The sequence below is a fragment of the Alternaria dauci genome, chromosome 4, assembly GCF_042100115.1.
Source record: "Alternaria dauci strain A2016 chromosome 4, whole genome shotgun sequence".
Taxonomy (NCBI): domain Eukaryota; kingdom Fungi; phylum Ascomycota; class Dothideomycetes; order Pleosporales; family Pleosporaceae; genus Alternaria; species Alternaria dauci.
Window position 1 is genome coordinate 2,605,958 of NC_091275.1, and position 16,005 is coordinate 2,621,962.

The 16,005-nt window shown below is 52.3% G+C and overlaps 8 protein-coding genes across 8 annotated transcripts; 3 read left to right on the top strand and 5 right to left on the bottom strand.

The window, feature by feature from the left end:
- Positions 1–4: 4 nt before the first annotated feature.
- ACET3X_005417 (uncharacterized protein) lies at positions 5–676 on the bottom strand (the record flags this gene model as incomplete). Its single annotated transcript, XM_069451620.1, has 2 exons — positions 5–441; positions 499–676. 2 exons carry the CDS (start codon positions 674–676, stop codon positions 5–7), a joined length of 615 nt encoding a protein of 204 aa, XP_069307461.1.
- Positions 677–926: 250 nt separating this feature from the next.
- On the bottom strand, positions 927–2,562 carry ACET3X_005418 (uncharacterized protein; the record flags this gene model as incomplete). The annotated part of the gene is made up of 3 exons (XM_069451621.1): positions 927–1,221; positions 1,271–2,333; positions 2,382–2,562. 3 exons carry the CDS (start codon positions 2,560–2,562, stop codon positions 927–929), a joined length of 1,539 nt encoding a protein of 512 aa, XP_069307462.1.
- A 545-nt stretch (positions 2,563–3,107) lies between these two features.
- ACET3X_005419 (uncharacterized protein) lies at positions 3,108–3,552 on the top strand (the record flags this gene model as incomplete). Its single annotated transcript, XM_069451622.1, has 2 exons — positions 3,108–3,359; positions 3,448–3,552. 2 exons carry the CDS (start codon positions 3,108–3,110, stop codon positions 3,550–3,552), a joined length of 357 nt encoding a protein of 118 aa, XP_069307463.1.
- A 357-nt stretch (positions 3,553–3,909) lies between these two features.
- ACET3X_005420 (uncharacterized protein) lies at positions 3,910–4,971 on the bottom strand (the record flags this gene model as incomplete). The annotated part of the gene is made up of 2 exons (XM_069451623.1): positions 3,910–4,888; positions 4,937–4,971. 2 exons carry the CDS (start codon positions 4,969–4,971, stop codon positions 3,910–3,912), a joined length of 1,014 nt encoding a protein of 337 aa, XP_069307464.1.
- Positions 4,972–6,004: 1,033 nt separating this feature from the next.
- On the top strand, positions 6,005–7,869 carry ACET3X_005421 (uncharacterized protein; the record flags this gene model as incomplete). Its single annotated transcript, XM_069451624.1, has 3 exons — positions 6,005–6,510; positions 6,664–6,806; positions 6,866–7,869. 3 exons carry the CDS (start codon positions 6,005–6,007, stop codon positions 7,867–7,869), a joined length of 1,653 nt encoding a protein of 550 aa, XP_069307465.1.
- A 365-nt stretch (positions 7,870–8,234) lies between these two features.
- On the bottom strand, positions 8,235–10,199 carry ACET3X_005422 (uncharacterized protein; the record flags this gene model as incomplete). Its single annotated transcript, XM_069451625.1, has 3 exons — positions 8,235–9,088; positions 9,722–10,101; positions 10,150–10,199. 3 exons carry the CDS (start codon positions 10,197–10,199, stop codon positions 8,235–8,237), a joined length of 1,284 nt encoding a protein of 427 aa, XP_069307466.1.
- Positions 10,200–11,183: 984 nt separating this feature from the next.
- ACET3X_005423 (uncharacterized protein) lies at positions 11,184–12,485 on the bottom strand (the record flags this gene model as incomplete). The annotated part of the gene is made up of 3 exons (XM_069451626.1): positions 11,184–11,385; positions 11,460–12,310; positions 12,360–12,485. The coding sequence occupies 3 exons, from the start codon at positions 12,483–12,485 to the stop codon at positions 11,184–11,186; spliced, it is 1,179 nt and encodes a 392-aa protein (XP_069307467.1).
- Positions 12,486–13,051: 566 nt separating this feature from the next.
- On the top strand, positions 13,052–15,684 carry ACET3X_005424 (uncharacterized protein; the record flags this gene model as incomplete). The annotated part of the gene is made up of 2 exons (XM_069451628.1): positions 13,052–13,748; positions 13,799–15,684. The coding sequence occupies 2 exons, from the start codon at positions 13,052–13,054 to the stop codon at positions 15,682–15,684; spliced, it is 2,583 nt and encodes an 860-aa protein (XP_069307468.1).
- Positions 15,685–16,005: the final 321 nt, after the last annotated feature.

Consider the following 16,005-nt stretch of genomic DNA (forward strand, 5'->3'; position numbering starts at 1 on the left):
CTGCTCAAGCCAGGGCTACAGTTTCCACCGTGCCTTTGCCCAGGACACTCAGCCTGCCCCTCTTGATCCCTAATGCGTCTTCAATCCTCGCATCGGGTTCTCCCTTGGCCCGTCTCATCATTGCCAATGTTATGACACCAGCGTCCACATACGTTCTCCCCTGGAAACCTCTCCTACCCACGTCTCGCAACTCATCTTCTGCTTGGTCTGCTATCCGTTGTCTTGCTTCTAGTACTCGCAGTACAGGGTTGTTGCGCGGGTCTGGGAATGCGGACTGTGGTGGCGATTGCATCATGGTATCCGAGGGCAGGTTGGGCGACGTGTTACGACGAGGATCAAACTGCGATTGAGAGGAGGGTGAGAAATGGGGGTTCGGCTGAACAGCACCGAGACTGCTCAACCGAGATGCGAAGGCAGGATCGCGCGCATCTTGTAGTACAGCTGGAGTTGAAGTTAGTACTGTACCCCCAAATCCTCCGGGACTATGATATCACATACCCTCAGTCTTCTCTGATGTAGCCTGCACCTCGGGATGTACAGTCGGGCCCCTTGTAGGAGACTGAGCAGGTGCGGAGGGCGCGGGAGCTCGTTGTGTGGTACTTGTAGGAGCCCTGGTGGGGTATTGACGTGCGGCGGAGCCAGCAGCCTTTGCGCCTTTGGAAGCTGAGGAGCCCATGGTCGTTGATGAGGGGTATGCTAAGTGTGGGGTTGTTGCAGAATTGTTGAGATGCGTGGTGATAACGGGGGAAAGATAGCATGCACGTATGGAACTTTGTAAAGCTCGGGCCAACTCGATGATGTCGTGCACATCTCCCGCGTCATGAAGGCGTTTACTACTTTGGGCGATGCTTGCGAAGCATTCAACGAATCGTAATTTTATTTTATCAACATCGTCGTATGATGGTCTTAGGCAACAACGCTCTAACTCATTGGAGCTTTTCATCCGCACGGTAGTGCCCTGCAACCAAGAAAGCCAACTCTAACGCCTGCTTCTCGTTCAACCTGGGGTCGCAGTATGTTGTGTAGTTCAGACTCAGATCCTCATCCACAAGCCCCTCGCTTCCTCCAGTGCACTCTGTGACAGCATCGCCAGTGAGTTCTAGGTGCATGCCGCCAAGGAAGGAGCCGTGTTCCTTGTGGATCTTGAGTGCTGATGAAAGCTCAGAGAAGATGCTGTTGAAAGAACGGGTCTTGATGCCAGTAGGCGTGCTGCGTGTGTTGCTATCGATAGGTTAGCTAGTGAAGATTCACACGTCGCAATACGACTTACCCATGCATAGGGTCGCACTGCCACACTACGACGTGTCCGCTGCTCTTGACGGCTTCAATGTGCGCGCCAAGCATAGACTCAACCTTGTCCGCACCATAACGTGTGATCAACGTAATCTTGCCAATCTCCTTGTTTGGGTTGACGATGTCGAGTAGCTCCACCAGTTCATCGTTCTTCATGGAAGGCCCGACCTTGATACCAATGGGGTTCTCAATTCCACGGAAGTACTCAACATGGCCTCCGTCGATCTGGCGAGTTCTGTCTCCGATCCAGATGAAATGGGCAGATGTGTTGTACCAGCCCTTGCCATCGTTTGATGGCTGTGAAGGCTTGTAGCCAGCAGGATGCTTGAGCCTCCTTGTTAGACTCTGTTCGTACTCTAGAACGAGGCCTTCGTGGCTGGTGAAGAGGTCTACTGTTTGCAGCTGACCGGATGTATCCGCACCGATAGTCTTCATGAATCGCAACGAGTCGGAGATGCTGTTTACAATCTTCGAGTACTTTGACTGCAGCTCTTGGTCCCGAACATGGCCAAGTTCCCAATCCAGAGGGTTATGCAAGTCAGCAATACCACTTGCCAGCTGTCCACGAATGTAGTTCAGTGTCGTTGCAGAGTGGAAGTAAGCGCTCACTAGCCTTTCGGGGTCGACTCTTCGGGAATCAGGATCATATCCGTTTAGGATATCGCCACGGAAGCTGGGAACCTCCTTGCCGTTCAGTATCTCAGTAGGGCTTGATCTGGGCTTGGCGTACTGTCCGGCTATACGACCAATACGAATGACAGGCTTGTTCGAGCCCCAAATCAAAACCAAACTCATCTGCAGCAGAAGCTTGATCTTTGCGTCGATTGGGTTGTCTGCACAGTAAGAGAACAACTCAGCGCAGTCACCTCCTTGCAGCAGAAACGACTTTCCAAGTGCAGCATCGTGGAGACTAGCCTTGAGTCTGGTGATTTCTGTTGGAGTGACGATTGGTGGAAGACTTGATAGCTTGGTCAAGGCAGAAGACACTGCGGCTTGGCCTTCGTAGGTAACGACTTGCTTTATGGGTTTCGACCTCCAAGCTGTACTTTGTTAGTGCATTGCCCGTGGTATCCATGACGCTTTCTTACAGGCCGGCGACCATCCCTCGGATTCATTGTTCGTCCCAGCTTCTTGCTTTGGCCTTTCAGGCAGTTGCGTTGGGTTTGCGCTCATCGTGGATTGAGATGGCTGCGACTGTGGTTGGCCGCTGGCTGCTGCCATGAACTGGGAGACGTAGTCGGTCAATTTTGCGTGTCCTTCGTTGTCCATAGTGTGATGCTTTCTCAAGTGATATACAATTGTGGTGACTAGGTCAAGATTGCCTAGGCGGGACACAGTAGACTAGCTTCGAGCCAGTTGTTAATATGGCAATGCGGCAAGGATCCGCCTGCATAGAGACGTGAATAAAGGGCAGAGGCACATGACTCAAGGGACAAAATCTGCAACGAAAAGCGGACTGCGCGCGTAATACACGATGACGTAACACAGCCAACTTACCTCGAGTACGCTGATAGACGTGTAGCGACTACACGATCGTTCTTGTGTTGGTTTTCTTGTGCAAGATTATGTTGTGTGTTCGGAGTGTGCGACCAAAGTGCACGATGCATAAACCAGAAAGAAAAGCCAATAACGGCCGTTCTTTTTTCTAATTGGCTACATTTTCATAATCCTAAGCTACCTACCCCACATTCCCGCGCTCTCCAATCCACAGTCGTCATTCCGTCTCTCTCTTCTACCGACTGTTCAGGCTCTTCACATTACCACCCATTCCTTCCCCTTCTCAACCCCATACCGAATTTCTCCCAAGCACTACAATGGCAGAGCCCCAACCCTCCGGTGTTCAGGAAGGCGCAGCCGACCCTCACGCACCCACCGGTACAGCCGAAGACCGCAAAGCCGCCGCCGCCCTTTCTACCCTCGATGCGCCTCAAGAAGGCGAAAATGGTTCCAAGAAGGAAATTGACGGAAAGGCACTAGACAAAGCGATGAAAGGGCTAAATGTCAAAGACAAGAAAGAAGGCGAAAAGAAGAATGTCAAGATTGAGGCCGCCGATGTTACTCTGCTGGTATGTCAGCCTGGTGAAAGCTAGTTGGGGAGAGTGGCGAGCAAGTACCATGGGGCTGCTAGGCATTGGCTGACATTTGCACGAATAGGTCAACGAGCTCGAAGTTACAAAGCCAAGGGCGACAGAGCTGTTGCGCGCACACGATGGGAACGCCGTGAAGGCTATGAGTGCCTTTATCATGGCGGCACCTTGAGCAAGTACACGGGAAACATGACTGCAACTATACCTCAGAAAGCCAGTTACAATCGGAACTTCGCATAAAGAAATATTGGAATAGATCACTGAGTGTGAGATAAGAGCTGGAGGGGCACACACAATTCGTAGCTACCCTAATCAAGTGGACAATGGGTATTAACTACCAAGACATGGAACGGATCAAACACGAAGGAATATGACAGGATATTGCTAGGCCAGTGTCTCAGGGCAACATGGTTCTAAAACAAGAATAAACGGGGCATTGTCGGCAGAACGATTGCGAGAATCAAACAACGCTCACAAGATAACGTAGCATTGGGAAAAAGCAGTTGTTCAACTAAGAATGGGATTACCCTTACAGACCAAGATTCTCCTTGGCGATCAAACCCCAAAAGTCAACCACAAATTCTCCACCTTCTTGCAACAGGGGCGCAAAAGCGTTGTGCTTCCCAATAGTCGACACCTCACAAGCTATGTACTCAACCACTAGCTCTCTGAGATTCTCAATAGTCCCGTCGGGCTTCCTGTCCTCTCCATGGTCGTACGCATATCTAGCCAACTCGATCACATCGCCTACTCGACGTTCGTAAAGCTTGAATTTGAGAAGCGTTTGATGGAGTTTGTGTAGGGCCAGACGCTTGAGTGGATCGATGAGGCGCATACAGGCAAATGTGTAGAGACGTGCATGCGCCAGGAAGACAGGCGTGAAATCCTGTTCGGACGTGACGTTCGATGTAGGCATCTGGTCGTTGAGCATTGTTGTTTTGGGCTCGTGTGGTGTGAGATAATTACGCTCGTCGAACTTCTTGCGCAAAGCAGGAGTCGCTTGAGCCCTCATTTCTGCGATCCGTAACTTTTTCCTCTGTGCCTTGCTCAGCCCCCAATATGGACCCAAGGCGCCCTCAATATGGTATACTGGTTCTGGTTCTGGTTCCGGTTCCGGTTCCGGTTCTGGTTCTGGTTCTGGTTCTGGTTCTGGTTCATCGAGAGCCTCGAGAGCCGCGACAGCCGCTTGCTCTAGCTCTGTTTCTGTCGGTGACGGTCCGTTTTCGTAACTGTACGCGGTCCCGTTCATATCATCTCTCCTCGAGATTCTCCTGTCCAGGACCCAAGATGGTGCAGTGTAATCACAACGATACGCATACTCAACGAATCGAGCAAAGTCTTCGGGCTTCATATCAGGATACTCCACAGACCCCTCTTGCGACTGCGCCATGCCATTGTTCACAAGCGCATGAAAATGCCATGAGGCTGCAGCGATTGCTTTAGAATGAACAATGAAAGCTGTCTTTTCTTTGCCGATGTAGAATGTGAACAATTTTGATTGGATGAGTCTGCATGTTATTAGTTATATGGATAAGTGGCTAGTGTTACATACGTACTCCTCAAAGGAACATGTATTTGATGGCTCGCCCATTCTTGTTACATTTGGTAGACACTGAAGTACTTCTCGAACTTGCCATGATATATGATGATCAAGACCTTAGGCGCCTGATGCGGGGTCGTACAGCGCATACTCTCATGGGCGATACGCGCCTGGTGTAGTACGAGGCGGTCCTGTTGCCTGTGGCGTCCAAACACGTCTCCTATATGTGCAGCTGTCTGCACTGTGCCGCAATCGTCAAGCGGATACTGTCGCAAATAGCAGAAGTCGACAGATATTCGAAGCTTTCAGTCGAATGGCAGATAGTAGGACAAGTGCACCTGATGATGCTATAATTGAAGGATAACTCTGATCTAGTTTTGTCCTGAAAGGCCTCCCCCTCGTGGAGATTGCAACGTTCGCTCGGAACGGCATTGCGATAAAGATGCAAGACTGACCGCCGCTGCAGATATCCTAGCAAGCTGCATTGATCTATATGCATGTTGGAAGCATGTGGCGGCAGCGACAGTAGTGTGAACATAAACATAGACAATGACCATAGGGAACCATCTGGAGGGTACTGAGATCCACAAGTGTAAGCGAGCAACAGGCTTCTTAGGCAACCGCAACCGCGTCCCTCTGGCGTTGCTTTTGCCGTCTCAAAACAGGGTTCCATCACGCTGCGTCATCCGCGATCCTAGCAAGATGATCGCGCGGGACGGTGCACAAGGATTCCCATGCTCGGTGTCAGCCTTTGCGGCGAATCGCGTCGTGCGATCCGTGATGATATGCACCGCGTACGTCACCGATCCGTGAATATGGTAGATGCTCCATACTTTACTACTCGCCGTTCAAGTCGACATAACGAAGGTCAGATACACTAACGGCCGTTTACCAACTTCCATCTATCCTGTTTCCTTGCTGGCGCTACTAGCGCATACAAGTCGTCAACACGGCGCCTCAGGTCCCCTCTCGTCGTGCTCTCGCTGGCATTGCACTTATCTCTGTGCTGTCGGCTGTGGAGAAGCAGCGTAAGAAGAAAGAAAACGGCAAAGAACACCCGTACGATTTCAACGTAACCGAAGATATGTCTGGCGAACTGCAGACTATACCCGCGCGCCATGGCGTCGCGACATTTGTGCCTCGAGGCAGGACGATCAAGGTCATCAATACGTATGGCAAGCAAGTAGTCAGTATGTGGGCATTTACTCTGGGGCCACCGCCTGAGGAGGGAGATGTCGATGAGGGCGAAGGAAAGGAACTGGATGACGAGCAAGTTAAGAAAGAGGCAGAGCAAATGAAGAAGGCTGTGGAGGAGGAGGGAGAAAAAAGTGAAGAGGCGGCCAAAGACAAGGAGGGGGAGTCAAAGGAGCCAGAGGAGCCGAAGAAAGATGAAGAGGACGATTCCGAGGAGCAGAAGAAGAATGCAGGCGGCAGTGGTAAGGAAACTCAATCTACCGAAGAGGCGGCCGAGAGCCCAAACGACGAAGCTGCTGAAGACCCGCCCGAACAAGCTCCCGATACACCCGAGAACGAAAAGACAACCGAAAGCACAGCTTCATCGTCGAAGCAGCCCAACAAGCGCACTTGGGCGTCATATCTCCCTTCGATCCCATACCGCAGCAAGGGCGGAGCCAACAAGCAGGAAGCGGAGCAGAAGCCTAGCCCTGAGCAGGAAAAGAAATAGAACGAAGAGAATACCAAGAAGTGGTCATCATACCTGCCGACTGGAAAGAGTTTCTCTAGCTACGTGCCGAATGTCGAAGTACCCGATAAAAACTCCGTCGTGAGTGCATTCAAGGCGAGCCATCACCGCGATCCGAACAAGAGCTACGCAGAACAGCTCTACGACTTTTCAAAGACGCCTGTAGGAGCTGGAACAATTGCTGGTAAGTTGTTGATCAGCCTTGAGACTTGAATCACAGGAATGAATACTCACACTGCTCAGCTGCGACAGGTTCAGGCTACGCATCCTCAGCCTACGCGGTATACTCTGCATACGCCTCGGCGCACCCCTCCAACTCGTCACAACCTCCAATGGAGTACCTCTCCCTTCCCCACACGCGCGCTGCCTCGCACAAGCTCGTACCAGAAGTCGACGACGAACTCCTGACCAACCTGCGCAACCCAATCGTTACCCTAATCGAAGACACATCGCCCGGCGCACACGATACACTGACGGCGGCATGTGACGCGAACCAATACGCTTCACTAGGCGTTGACAAGCCGGCAGAACATGGTAGCTGTGCCGAGAACCTCGTCCTCGCGCTGAAGGAGATCAACGAGACGGCAGGGCTCAAGGGCCCGAAAGCAGTCGGCTCAGATATCTCAGTCAACATTGCACCCACGCCTCTCCACCTCTTTATGAATGCGCCTCTACAATCTGAGGGTACTGACCAAACCGATGGCGCGGGCACAAAGGGCGTGACACTCAGAATCGATGAGCCCAAGGGGAAAAAGCGATGCTACGTCCGCTTCCGTGCCGAGCGGGACGTCGTCATTGTATTCAGCGCATGCCCTATGGATGTGGGAAAGCAAAATGGCGGTCGATGCATGGCAGCCAACTTCATGGTTGAAGACGTACAAGAAGGCGAGGACCTCGCATCATCCATTGCGTCCAGCAAAGCGAAGAAAGCACCCAAGAAGTTGAACGACAAGGAAAAGTCGAACAAGACGACGCCAGAACCTAAGAAGGCGGATCAGGAGGACAAGAAAGACGACTCGACAGAGAAGAAGGAAGCACCAAAGAAGACAGAGTCGGCGAAACAAACACCTGAGAAAGATGAAGATCCAGCAGACAAGAAACCGGCGTCTAGCCAGCAGGAATCATCTGCACAAAAGGAAGAGAAGCCAAGCGGCTCGACGACATCTGAAGAGCCCAAGCCGAAGAAGAAGCCTAAGAAGCTCCAGGTGCGTAGCCAGGGTGCTCCCACGCCAACACAGTCTTCCTGAAGCTAGTTGTAATGTGTGATGTACTGCGATCAGATGAAATGCTTGATATTATAGGATTGGGATATGTATAATAATTTTAATAATTTGTGGCTTGATTTTGTATCAGATTAATGGTTATCGTACGTCATGATCTTGCTGTGTGCATATCGACGATGAAACTCCTGGCAGTGACCATCTAAGCACCATTGAGCTCATATGAACATGTAGCTCATTACCGGATCATCATACTTTTGTGCTGATAAGCAATAAAATAAATTGAGAGATCTACTTCAGTTAGAGGAACGAGGGTTTGCTATGTTGGAACTGCATACACTGTCTACCTGCCCGCATACATCATTCCCTTTCTTTCCTGATCTACACTCTCCTCAAACACGAGTGGCCCTAGCCTCCTTCCCTTTCACATAAACCGTCTCCATCCTCTTTTCCGGTACCGCCGTAGGTACCGCACCATCCTCCCTCTTCCCCCACGAGATATGCGTTGGCGGCTTCGGCTTCGGCCACGTGATACTCTGCCAAGGGAATTCTAACCCAATACTATTCTGTGGATTCGGCTCTGCTTCTGCGTCTCTCTCAATTACTGCAGGGGCAGCAGTGGGTACAGGTGCAGGGTCAGCGATGCGCTTTTCCTTACCCCAGATGACAGTATAGGTAGGGGGGTTGATGCCAACACTGTTTGGTTGTGTTGGCTGTGACGGGGGAGGGAAGTCATCGTCATCCTCGGGAAGCTCAGGCGACAATGTGGGTACAGCATCATCTTCTTGGCGCTTCTTGCCCCATATCACAGTTACGGTGGGTGGGTTGAGGCCGATGCTATTTGCTTGCGTTGGCTGGGAGGGAGACGGGAAGTCGTCCTCTGGGTCTTCTGGGAATGGTTCCTCAGGATAAGGGTCCTCAGGGAAAGGATCCTCGGGGAAAGGGTCTTCTGGGTCGGTGGGATAGGGCTCTTCTCCATCTTCAGGAAACGGTTCTTCGGGAAGAGGCTCTTCGGGTGAAGAGGTAGGCTCGGGTCCGTCGTAATCCCAGGATACGCTGTAGTTGGGAGGTCCTATGGTAATCTGGGCCGGAGGAGTAGTCGTAGATGTATCAATAGGAGTAGGAGTCAGGATCGAGGTAGATGAGGATAGAGAAGGACTGGGTGTTGGTATCGGGGTAGGAATGGGTATAAGGGAAGAGGAAGGCGATAGCGTGGGCGTAGGACTTGGCTTAGGCGTCGTCGTAGCTTTAGAAGAAGACTTGGAGGTTGACCCGGAAGTGGACTTGGAGGTAGACTTGGAAGTGGACTTGGAAGTGGACTTGGAGGTAGACTTGGATGTTGACTTTGAAGTACTCTTCTTTGTTGTAGTGGTCGTCGTTGTCGTCTTTTTAGCCGAAGTCGTCTTGGTCTTCTTGGTAGTCGTAGAAGTAGGCTTTGCTTCCCTTCTGTCCAGATCCCAGCTCACGCTAAATTTCGGGGGCGACAGACTGATGACAGCGCTCTTGGTTGTCGAAGGCACTGGGACTGGAATGGGAATTGGCTTGGCAGTTGATGACGGCTTTAGCGTCGAACTTGGCTTCGCTGTCGATTTTGAAGTAGATTTTGAAGTAGTCTTTGTTGGCTTTGGTGGCCATGGGTTCCACGGCGGGTAGGGCTTTTTGGTGGACGATACCTTGCTGGAAGAAGCAGACTTGGTAGAAGAAGACACGGGAGCCTTGGAACTAGTAGGAGGGGCTGAACCGATAGTGCTTGAGTTGGACCAAATGGGCGGCAATGATGTGATGGTGGGATATTCAGGGGTCGGTGTTGGTTCTGGTACAGGCTTTGATGAAGCACCTGGGCCATCTCCATCCCAAGTGATACTGTACGACGGCTTACCAATACTAATCTGATCGCTGGGTTTAGGTGGAGAGTATGTAGGCTCCTCAGGCTCTTCAGGCTCAGGAGTTGGTGCGGGGCCATCGGTCGCCCAGCTTATCCAGAAGGATGGCTTGCCGATGCTGAACTGATCCGTTGGTTTTGCTGGAGGCGGGTAGTCAGGGTTTTCGGGGGCATCTGTAGGAGCTGGTCCAGTGGTTTCCCAACTGAGCCATCCCGATGGCGTTCCGAGACTGATCTCATCGGTTGGTATCGAAGGCAAAATGGGCTCCTGTGGCTCTTCGGTAGGCTCCGGATTGCCGGTATCCCAAGAGACACTCTGCTTGGGTGGTGTAACCCCTATCTGGCGGTTATGTAAACCTGCAGGCGCTGCATGAGCACTGGTAGGAAGTCAGTGGTAGTTTCCTGCTGTGGATGTCATTACTAACCCGATAGCAAGGGTAAGGAGCGCAAGTACGCTGTTCCGTGCAAGAGCCATGTTCCAAGAGCAGCGTCTTACGCAAAACTAGGTTGTAAGATACTAACAAATTCCAACATTGACGCCTTCACTGCGACTGTGCGACGCAGTTATAGACTTTGCTCGGTTTGTTATTCCGTCGGACTGCACGCATACGCGACGAGTCTGTGCAAATGAAAGATACGAGCCTAGACAGCATCGCACCGTACGAGACATCGGTTGCACGTGTGCGATACTGTAGATATTGCATTAGCGATGCGTGATAGTTGTGAATCCGGGCTCTAGGTCGTGCTTTCGATCTCGCAGCGCAATATATTCTGATAGCCGTCGGGTGCGGCTGTGGCATGAACGGGAAAGACCTAAATATAGAGAAACATCGTGCTATACCAAGAGTTGATTTGGCGAAAATGGGGAAATTCGGCATAATTAGAGTGGTGGTCGTTTGGCTATATTGCTGGCTATTTGATGTGATCGTGACATGCATGGAGACAGCCGAGAAGTGCAGGGTCGTCCACGCAATGCCCTTGCATGTTGATATGAGCCGGTTCCAGCTCGAAATCCCTCGAAATCTCGACAACGTTATCTCTGTAGCTCATAGACCCGGTCTGGATGCGGACACGCTTGGCACTTTCCTGGTTCCACGAAACGAGCAAAGCTAGAGTCACAATACTCACATATGGAAAAGTGAAGATTGGTAGCGACTTACTTCAGGGCATTTCTGGGTCCAGCTGTGCTCCAGAGGGCCTATCTTTAGACAAGAAGAAAGAGGCTTGTAATAAATCGCACTGATAACATCCTTGGCATACGGTCCGAGATTATGCGTATAAATCTAGTGAAGCACGCGATACTTTCTGTGCCGGCAGCCGAGGTAGTTCGAGCTAGCTGATTCCCTGGGTGCTAGAACTGACTTTGAGCAGCCAGATACTAGTGTTCTCGGCCTATACAGAACGCTTCAGGCCCTCGTACGATATGCGCTGCATATGCATAGCATGTAGCGCGAGGAATTCACCCATCTGATGGAGGATCTAGCAGCTTATCCAGCGGCCATTTACGAATCGCCCGTATGCTGAGCGGAGCGCAGTGGCCGGCTTCAAACATCTCGAGGCCAGCCCATCCTATCATTGCAGCATTGTCGGTGCAGAACTTGGGTGGTGGAAAATGTAACTCAACATCCGGAAATCCGTGAGCACAAAGCGTCTTTGCGAGTCTGGTCACTGTTAGCACGCTTTGTTCCTACTGGTCGACGACGCTGCATGTCTTTGCACTTGCGAAGCAACTTACATGTGTCGAAGAAATAAGTTGGCAGCCACACCGCCAGCCATGACAACTGCGGGCACAGCTTCGACGTCCCGTTGAGATTGCAGGCCTAGAACCACGCGCGAAGCAACGTGTTCAAATGCGGCACGCATGGTCTCACGTGCTAGGTCCATTCGTTCTTCGATGCTGACGTCGGCGGACGCCCGCTCGGCTTTGTTGAATTTCCTTGCCACTGGATCCATACCAAATCGAACGATGCGCTCAACCATTGTGGTAATGCCGGAAAAGCTCAGCTCAAGACTATTGATTTTGACCCCTCCACCTGCCTTGGTCAAAGGTCGGTTGAGAGCCCAGCCCCATTTGGTTGCACTTTTCCGCATGGCGTCTTCATGGTTCGTCGGCAGCTCGTACCAGCTGTATTGATAGCCAAAGGTTTCCAGATAGGTCTTGGCAGTGTACACAGAGGATTTCGAAACAGCCGGAGACGGGTCGCCAGATGTTGACCGTGTTTTTGGAGAATGTGGTAGAGCAAACGCTTCTAGGAGCGCTCCGTACATGGTACTCTTGGATGTCTGCAGTATCTCGGCAGGCAGTACGACACGTGCAATCTTGTCCAGACACTCCCCAATAGCGATATCATTTGTAGAGCCCAGAACGTGGTGGTCTGTCAGGGACGCTGAGTGTATGAGCAAGGTATGGCCTCCCGATGCAAGAACCGACAGGAACGGGAACTTGGGGGTAACTTCGGTCGTTGTCGGATCGTGGAGGACTGTTGCGGCGGACGGGTCTTTCTGTTCGACGTGGGCTTCGAGGGCGCTGACCATGCGTGGTGTAAGGGCGTGAGCTTGCATGTGATGCACTCCGACGAGAGGTTTCTAGCACATGCATCAGTAGCAGGTTCTTGAATAGAAGCTAGTGCAGTACCTGCCATGCGACAGCGAGGCCCTTGGCAGTGTCGAGTCCAGTGAAGAGATTGCTGCGCATGCCTGGCCCACGAGTGACGGACACAAAGTCGGGCAGCCTCCTCGCCGCAATATCTACTGCGCTCATTTGCGTCTTGTCTGCCTCTGGGGGAAGCTCTCCATTTCGCATGGGAAGAGAGCGAATTGCTTCAGTCACCAGGATAGCAAGACTCTCCTGGTGAGACAGAAGCGATACCAGTGGATGCACGCCTTGATAGATGGCATTGTCCGATGTCACTTTTTTGTGGAAATGGAGTTGGGCTGTGGGCCGGCCATTGTGTGTTCCTTTTTCGATGAGGGCTACTGATGTATCATCGCAAGACGTCTCGATGGCAAGCGTCATCAAGCCGCGTCGAGGCCTGCATTGCGCTAAGTGAAGCGTGCGCGATCGGACGACGACTTGGAGTATGCTGCATCGAGGGCGCATGCCTCGCAGGTAGGCGGATGTGTTCGGTATGGGTGGATTGTGGTGTCGGGGGCCAGACGCGTTGGCGGTGCACGTACAATCCTGCAGGAACGACGGAAGGGTCCCGAGTGACGTACGTCCGAAGCTTCGAGCCTCCCTCACATGCTAACACGCCCACTTGACATCACCTGAACCCTCCCCCTTAACCGTCCTGACGATGCCATCAGCAAGCCACAATTCTCTACCTCATGGCTGATGTAGACAAAAAGACGGACGGCCCCGAGCCATATTCCGCAGAGGGCTTCGACTTCACCCTGCTACCAGACTACGACAACGACTTTGTTGAAGAAGAGCACTTCATCGAATTCGAAAAGGCCTTGGCAGCGCCCGAAAACTCGCCCTCGACCGAAGACCTCACAGCGCCCCCGCCTGAACGAACATTCATCTCCGCCCTCAACGACTGGCGCCCCATCCACCAGCGCGTCAAGCGGCGCAAGAAGAGCAAGGCGCCCCCGCGGCGCGGCAAGGACGAGACGCGCGAGGGCTTCGTCTATGTACTGCTAAAGTGGCCGCTGCTGCTCGTGGTGTTGGGGTGGCTGCTCTTCCTGAGCATCGCCTACGTCTTCACCCGCCTGTACATCTACCTGTACGAACACTGGATAACATGGCGAGGCACGCGCCAGAGACTAAGACAGCGGCTCAACGACGCACGATCATATGAGGAGTGGATAAAGGCGGCAAAGGAGCTAGACGCGTACCTGGGCAACGAATCGTGGAAGGAGAAGGCTGACTACGCATACTATGACAGCAAGACCATCGCAAGAGTACACCAGCAGATGGTCAAACTGCGCGAGAAAGCCGAAGTAGAGGAAAAGGGAGGCTCAGGGTCAAACGCCTCCAAAGGCCAACACACGGCTGTTGAGGATCTCCGCGCGCTCCTAGAAGGTAGGGTCCTTTGTCACTTCGCCACAGATTACTTCTAACGCCGCATTTAGCCTCGATGAAGAACAACTTCGTCGGATTCGAGAACCCGCGATTGTACAGTGAAACGTACTACGGAACCAAAGACCTCGTCCAGAAATTCGTCGACGAAGCCGAGACGTCGCTCGCTTTCCTCTTGCGAACCACCCAGCTCGATGCAGAGAACAAGCGCGCCCTGTTCAAACACCTCGGCAGCAACTTCGGTCGCACCGCACTATGTCTCTCTGGAGGAGCGACCTTTGCATACTACCACTTCGGTGTGGCCAAGGCTCTAATGGATGCCGAACTGCTGCCAGAGGTCATCACGGGTACATCTGGAGGGGCGCTCGTGGCTGCACTACTATGCACAAGGACCGACGACGAGCTAAAGAAGCTGCTTGTGCCAGCGCTTGCTCATCGTATTACCGCATGTCACGAAGGCATCCTTACATGGTCAAAGAGATGGTACAAGACTGGAGCGAGATTCGACAGCGTCGATTGGGCAAAGAGATGTGCTTGGATGACCCGTGGTAGTTTGACGTTCAAGGAGGCATACCAACGGACCGGGCGCATACTAAACGTCTCATGCGTGCCCTCGGACCCCCATTCGCCAACCATCCTAGCCAACTACATCACAGCCCCGGACTGCGTCATCTGGTCAGCAGTCCTGGCATCTGCTGCTGTTCCGGGCATACTCAACCCAGTCGTATTGATGAAGAAGAACAAAGACGGTAGTCTTTCGCCTTTCTCCTTTGGTCACAAATGGAAAGACGGCAGTTTGCGAACGGACATTCCACTAAAGGCACTGAATCTCCACTTCAACGTTCGATTCTCGATCGTGAGCCAAGTTAACCCCCACATTAACATCTTCTTCTTCTCATCTCGCGGATCCGTCGGCCGACCTGTCACTCATCGACGAGGACGCGGCTGGAGAGGTGGCTTCTTAGGCTCGGCCACTGAGCAATACCTCAAACTCGACCTCAACAAGTGGCTCAAGGTGCTTCGGCATCTTGAACTGTTGCCGCGCCCACTCGGACAAGACTGGAGTGAGCTCTGGCTGCAGCGTTTCAGCGGCACTATAACCATCTGGCCCAAATCCATACCTTCAGACTTTATTTATATACTTACAGACCCCACACCGCAACGACTAGCACGCATGATACACGTTGGCCAACAATCTGCTTTCCCCAAACTGAAGTTTATTGCGAACCGCGCGAAACTAGAGTACGCCATCCAAGAAGGGAGGCGGAAGTTCAGACCTCGTGGTGTACGCGATGATGATATAGTCAACGCTCTGAGCGAGGAAGATCTTCGCAGCTTGCTAAAGCGCACAAGAAGCGGTGACCCGGAGGGTGGTGCTCTGTACCCAGCATCGGGATCGGAGTCTTCGTCAACAGCAGAACCTTCGCGACCTGGTTCGCCCGTGAATCTTCCTCTCGGCTTCACGTTCGCTCGCAAGAAGAAGAATGCGCCAGCTGAACTAGCAGTCACAGACGAGAAACTAGACGTTCCTGACAGTCCGTCGCTGGGAAAACGATTAAGCGGGTGGTGGTCTGCCATGTCACCCCAAGCCACAACGCACTCGACGGAGCTCAAGTCTCGCCCACGCGACCCGCGATATGCCCACGATCGTCCAAATTCCATGTTCGAATTTAGGCCATCCGGTGATCTGATAGACGTTCCCAGAGGGAGAATGCAGAGCGAGGTTTTCGCCGACTCGGATGACTCGGACGCCGACGAAACCCAAGACACCTCCAGGCGCAGACAACAGCACAAAGGGGGTGCATTTGGTGACACCGATGCTGGCATGGAAGATGTCGATGATCATGGCGAGGCAGGAGACTTCGGCGATGATGAAGGTGATCGAGATGAAGTGCAGAATGTTGGAGTGTGTCTTGGTCTTGAGGGACAAGCTTTGTAGTATTTTCATTTCCTTATATGTATGTAGAGTAGACTGTAAACAATATTAATGTGAAACCGACCAACAAGTCAATTTCGGACTTCAGATTTACAAAAGCATTCTCAACTATGGGATCACTCATATTGTACCAAGCGTGTAATTTCCTAAGCAGAAGAGTGCCAGGTCTTGCGCACGTGACAGTCGCGTCCACGGCTAGACCCGGCGGCTTGGCATGTCGTCATCGAGGACACGCTCTCAACGCGCTATCACACGGTTGCCTGTGCCAGGCGGAATTTACTTGAACACGAACGGCCACAACTCTCAGCTCTCGAAACCGATGGA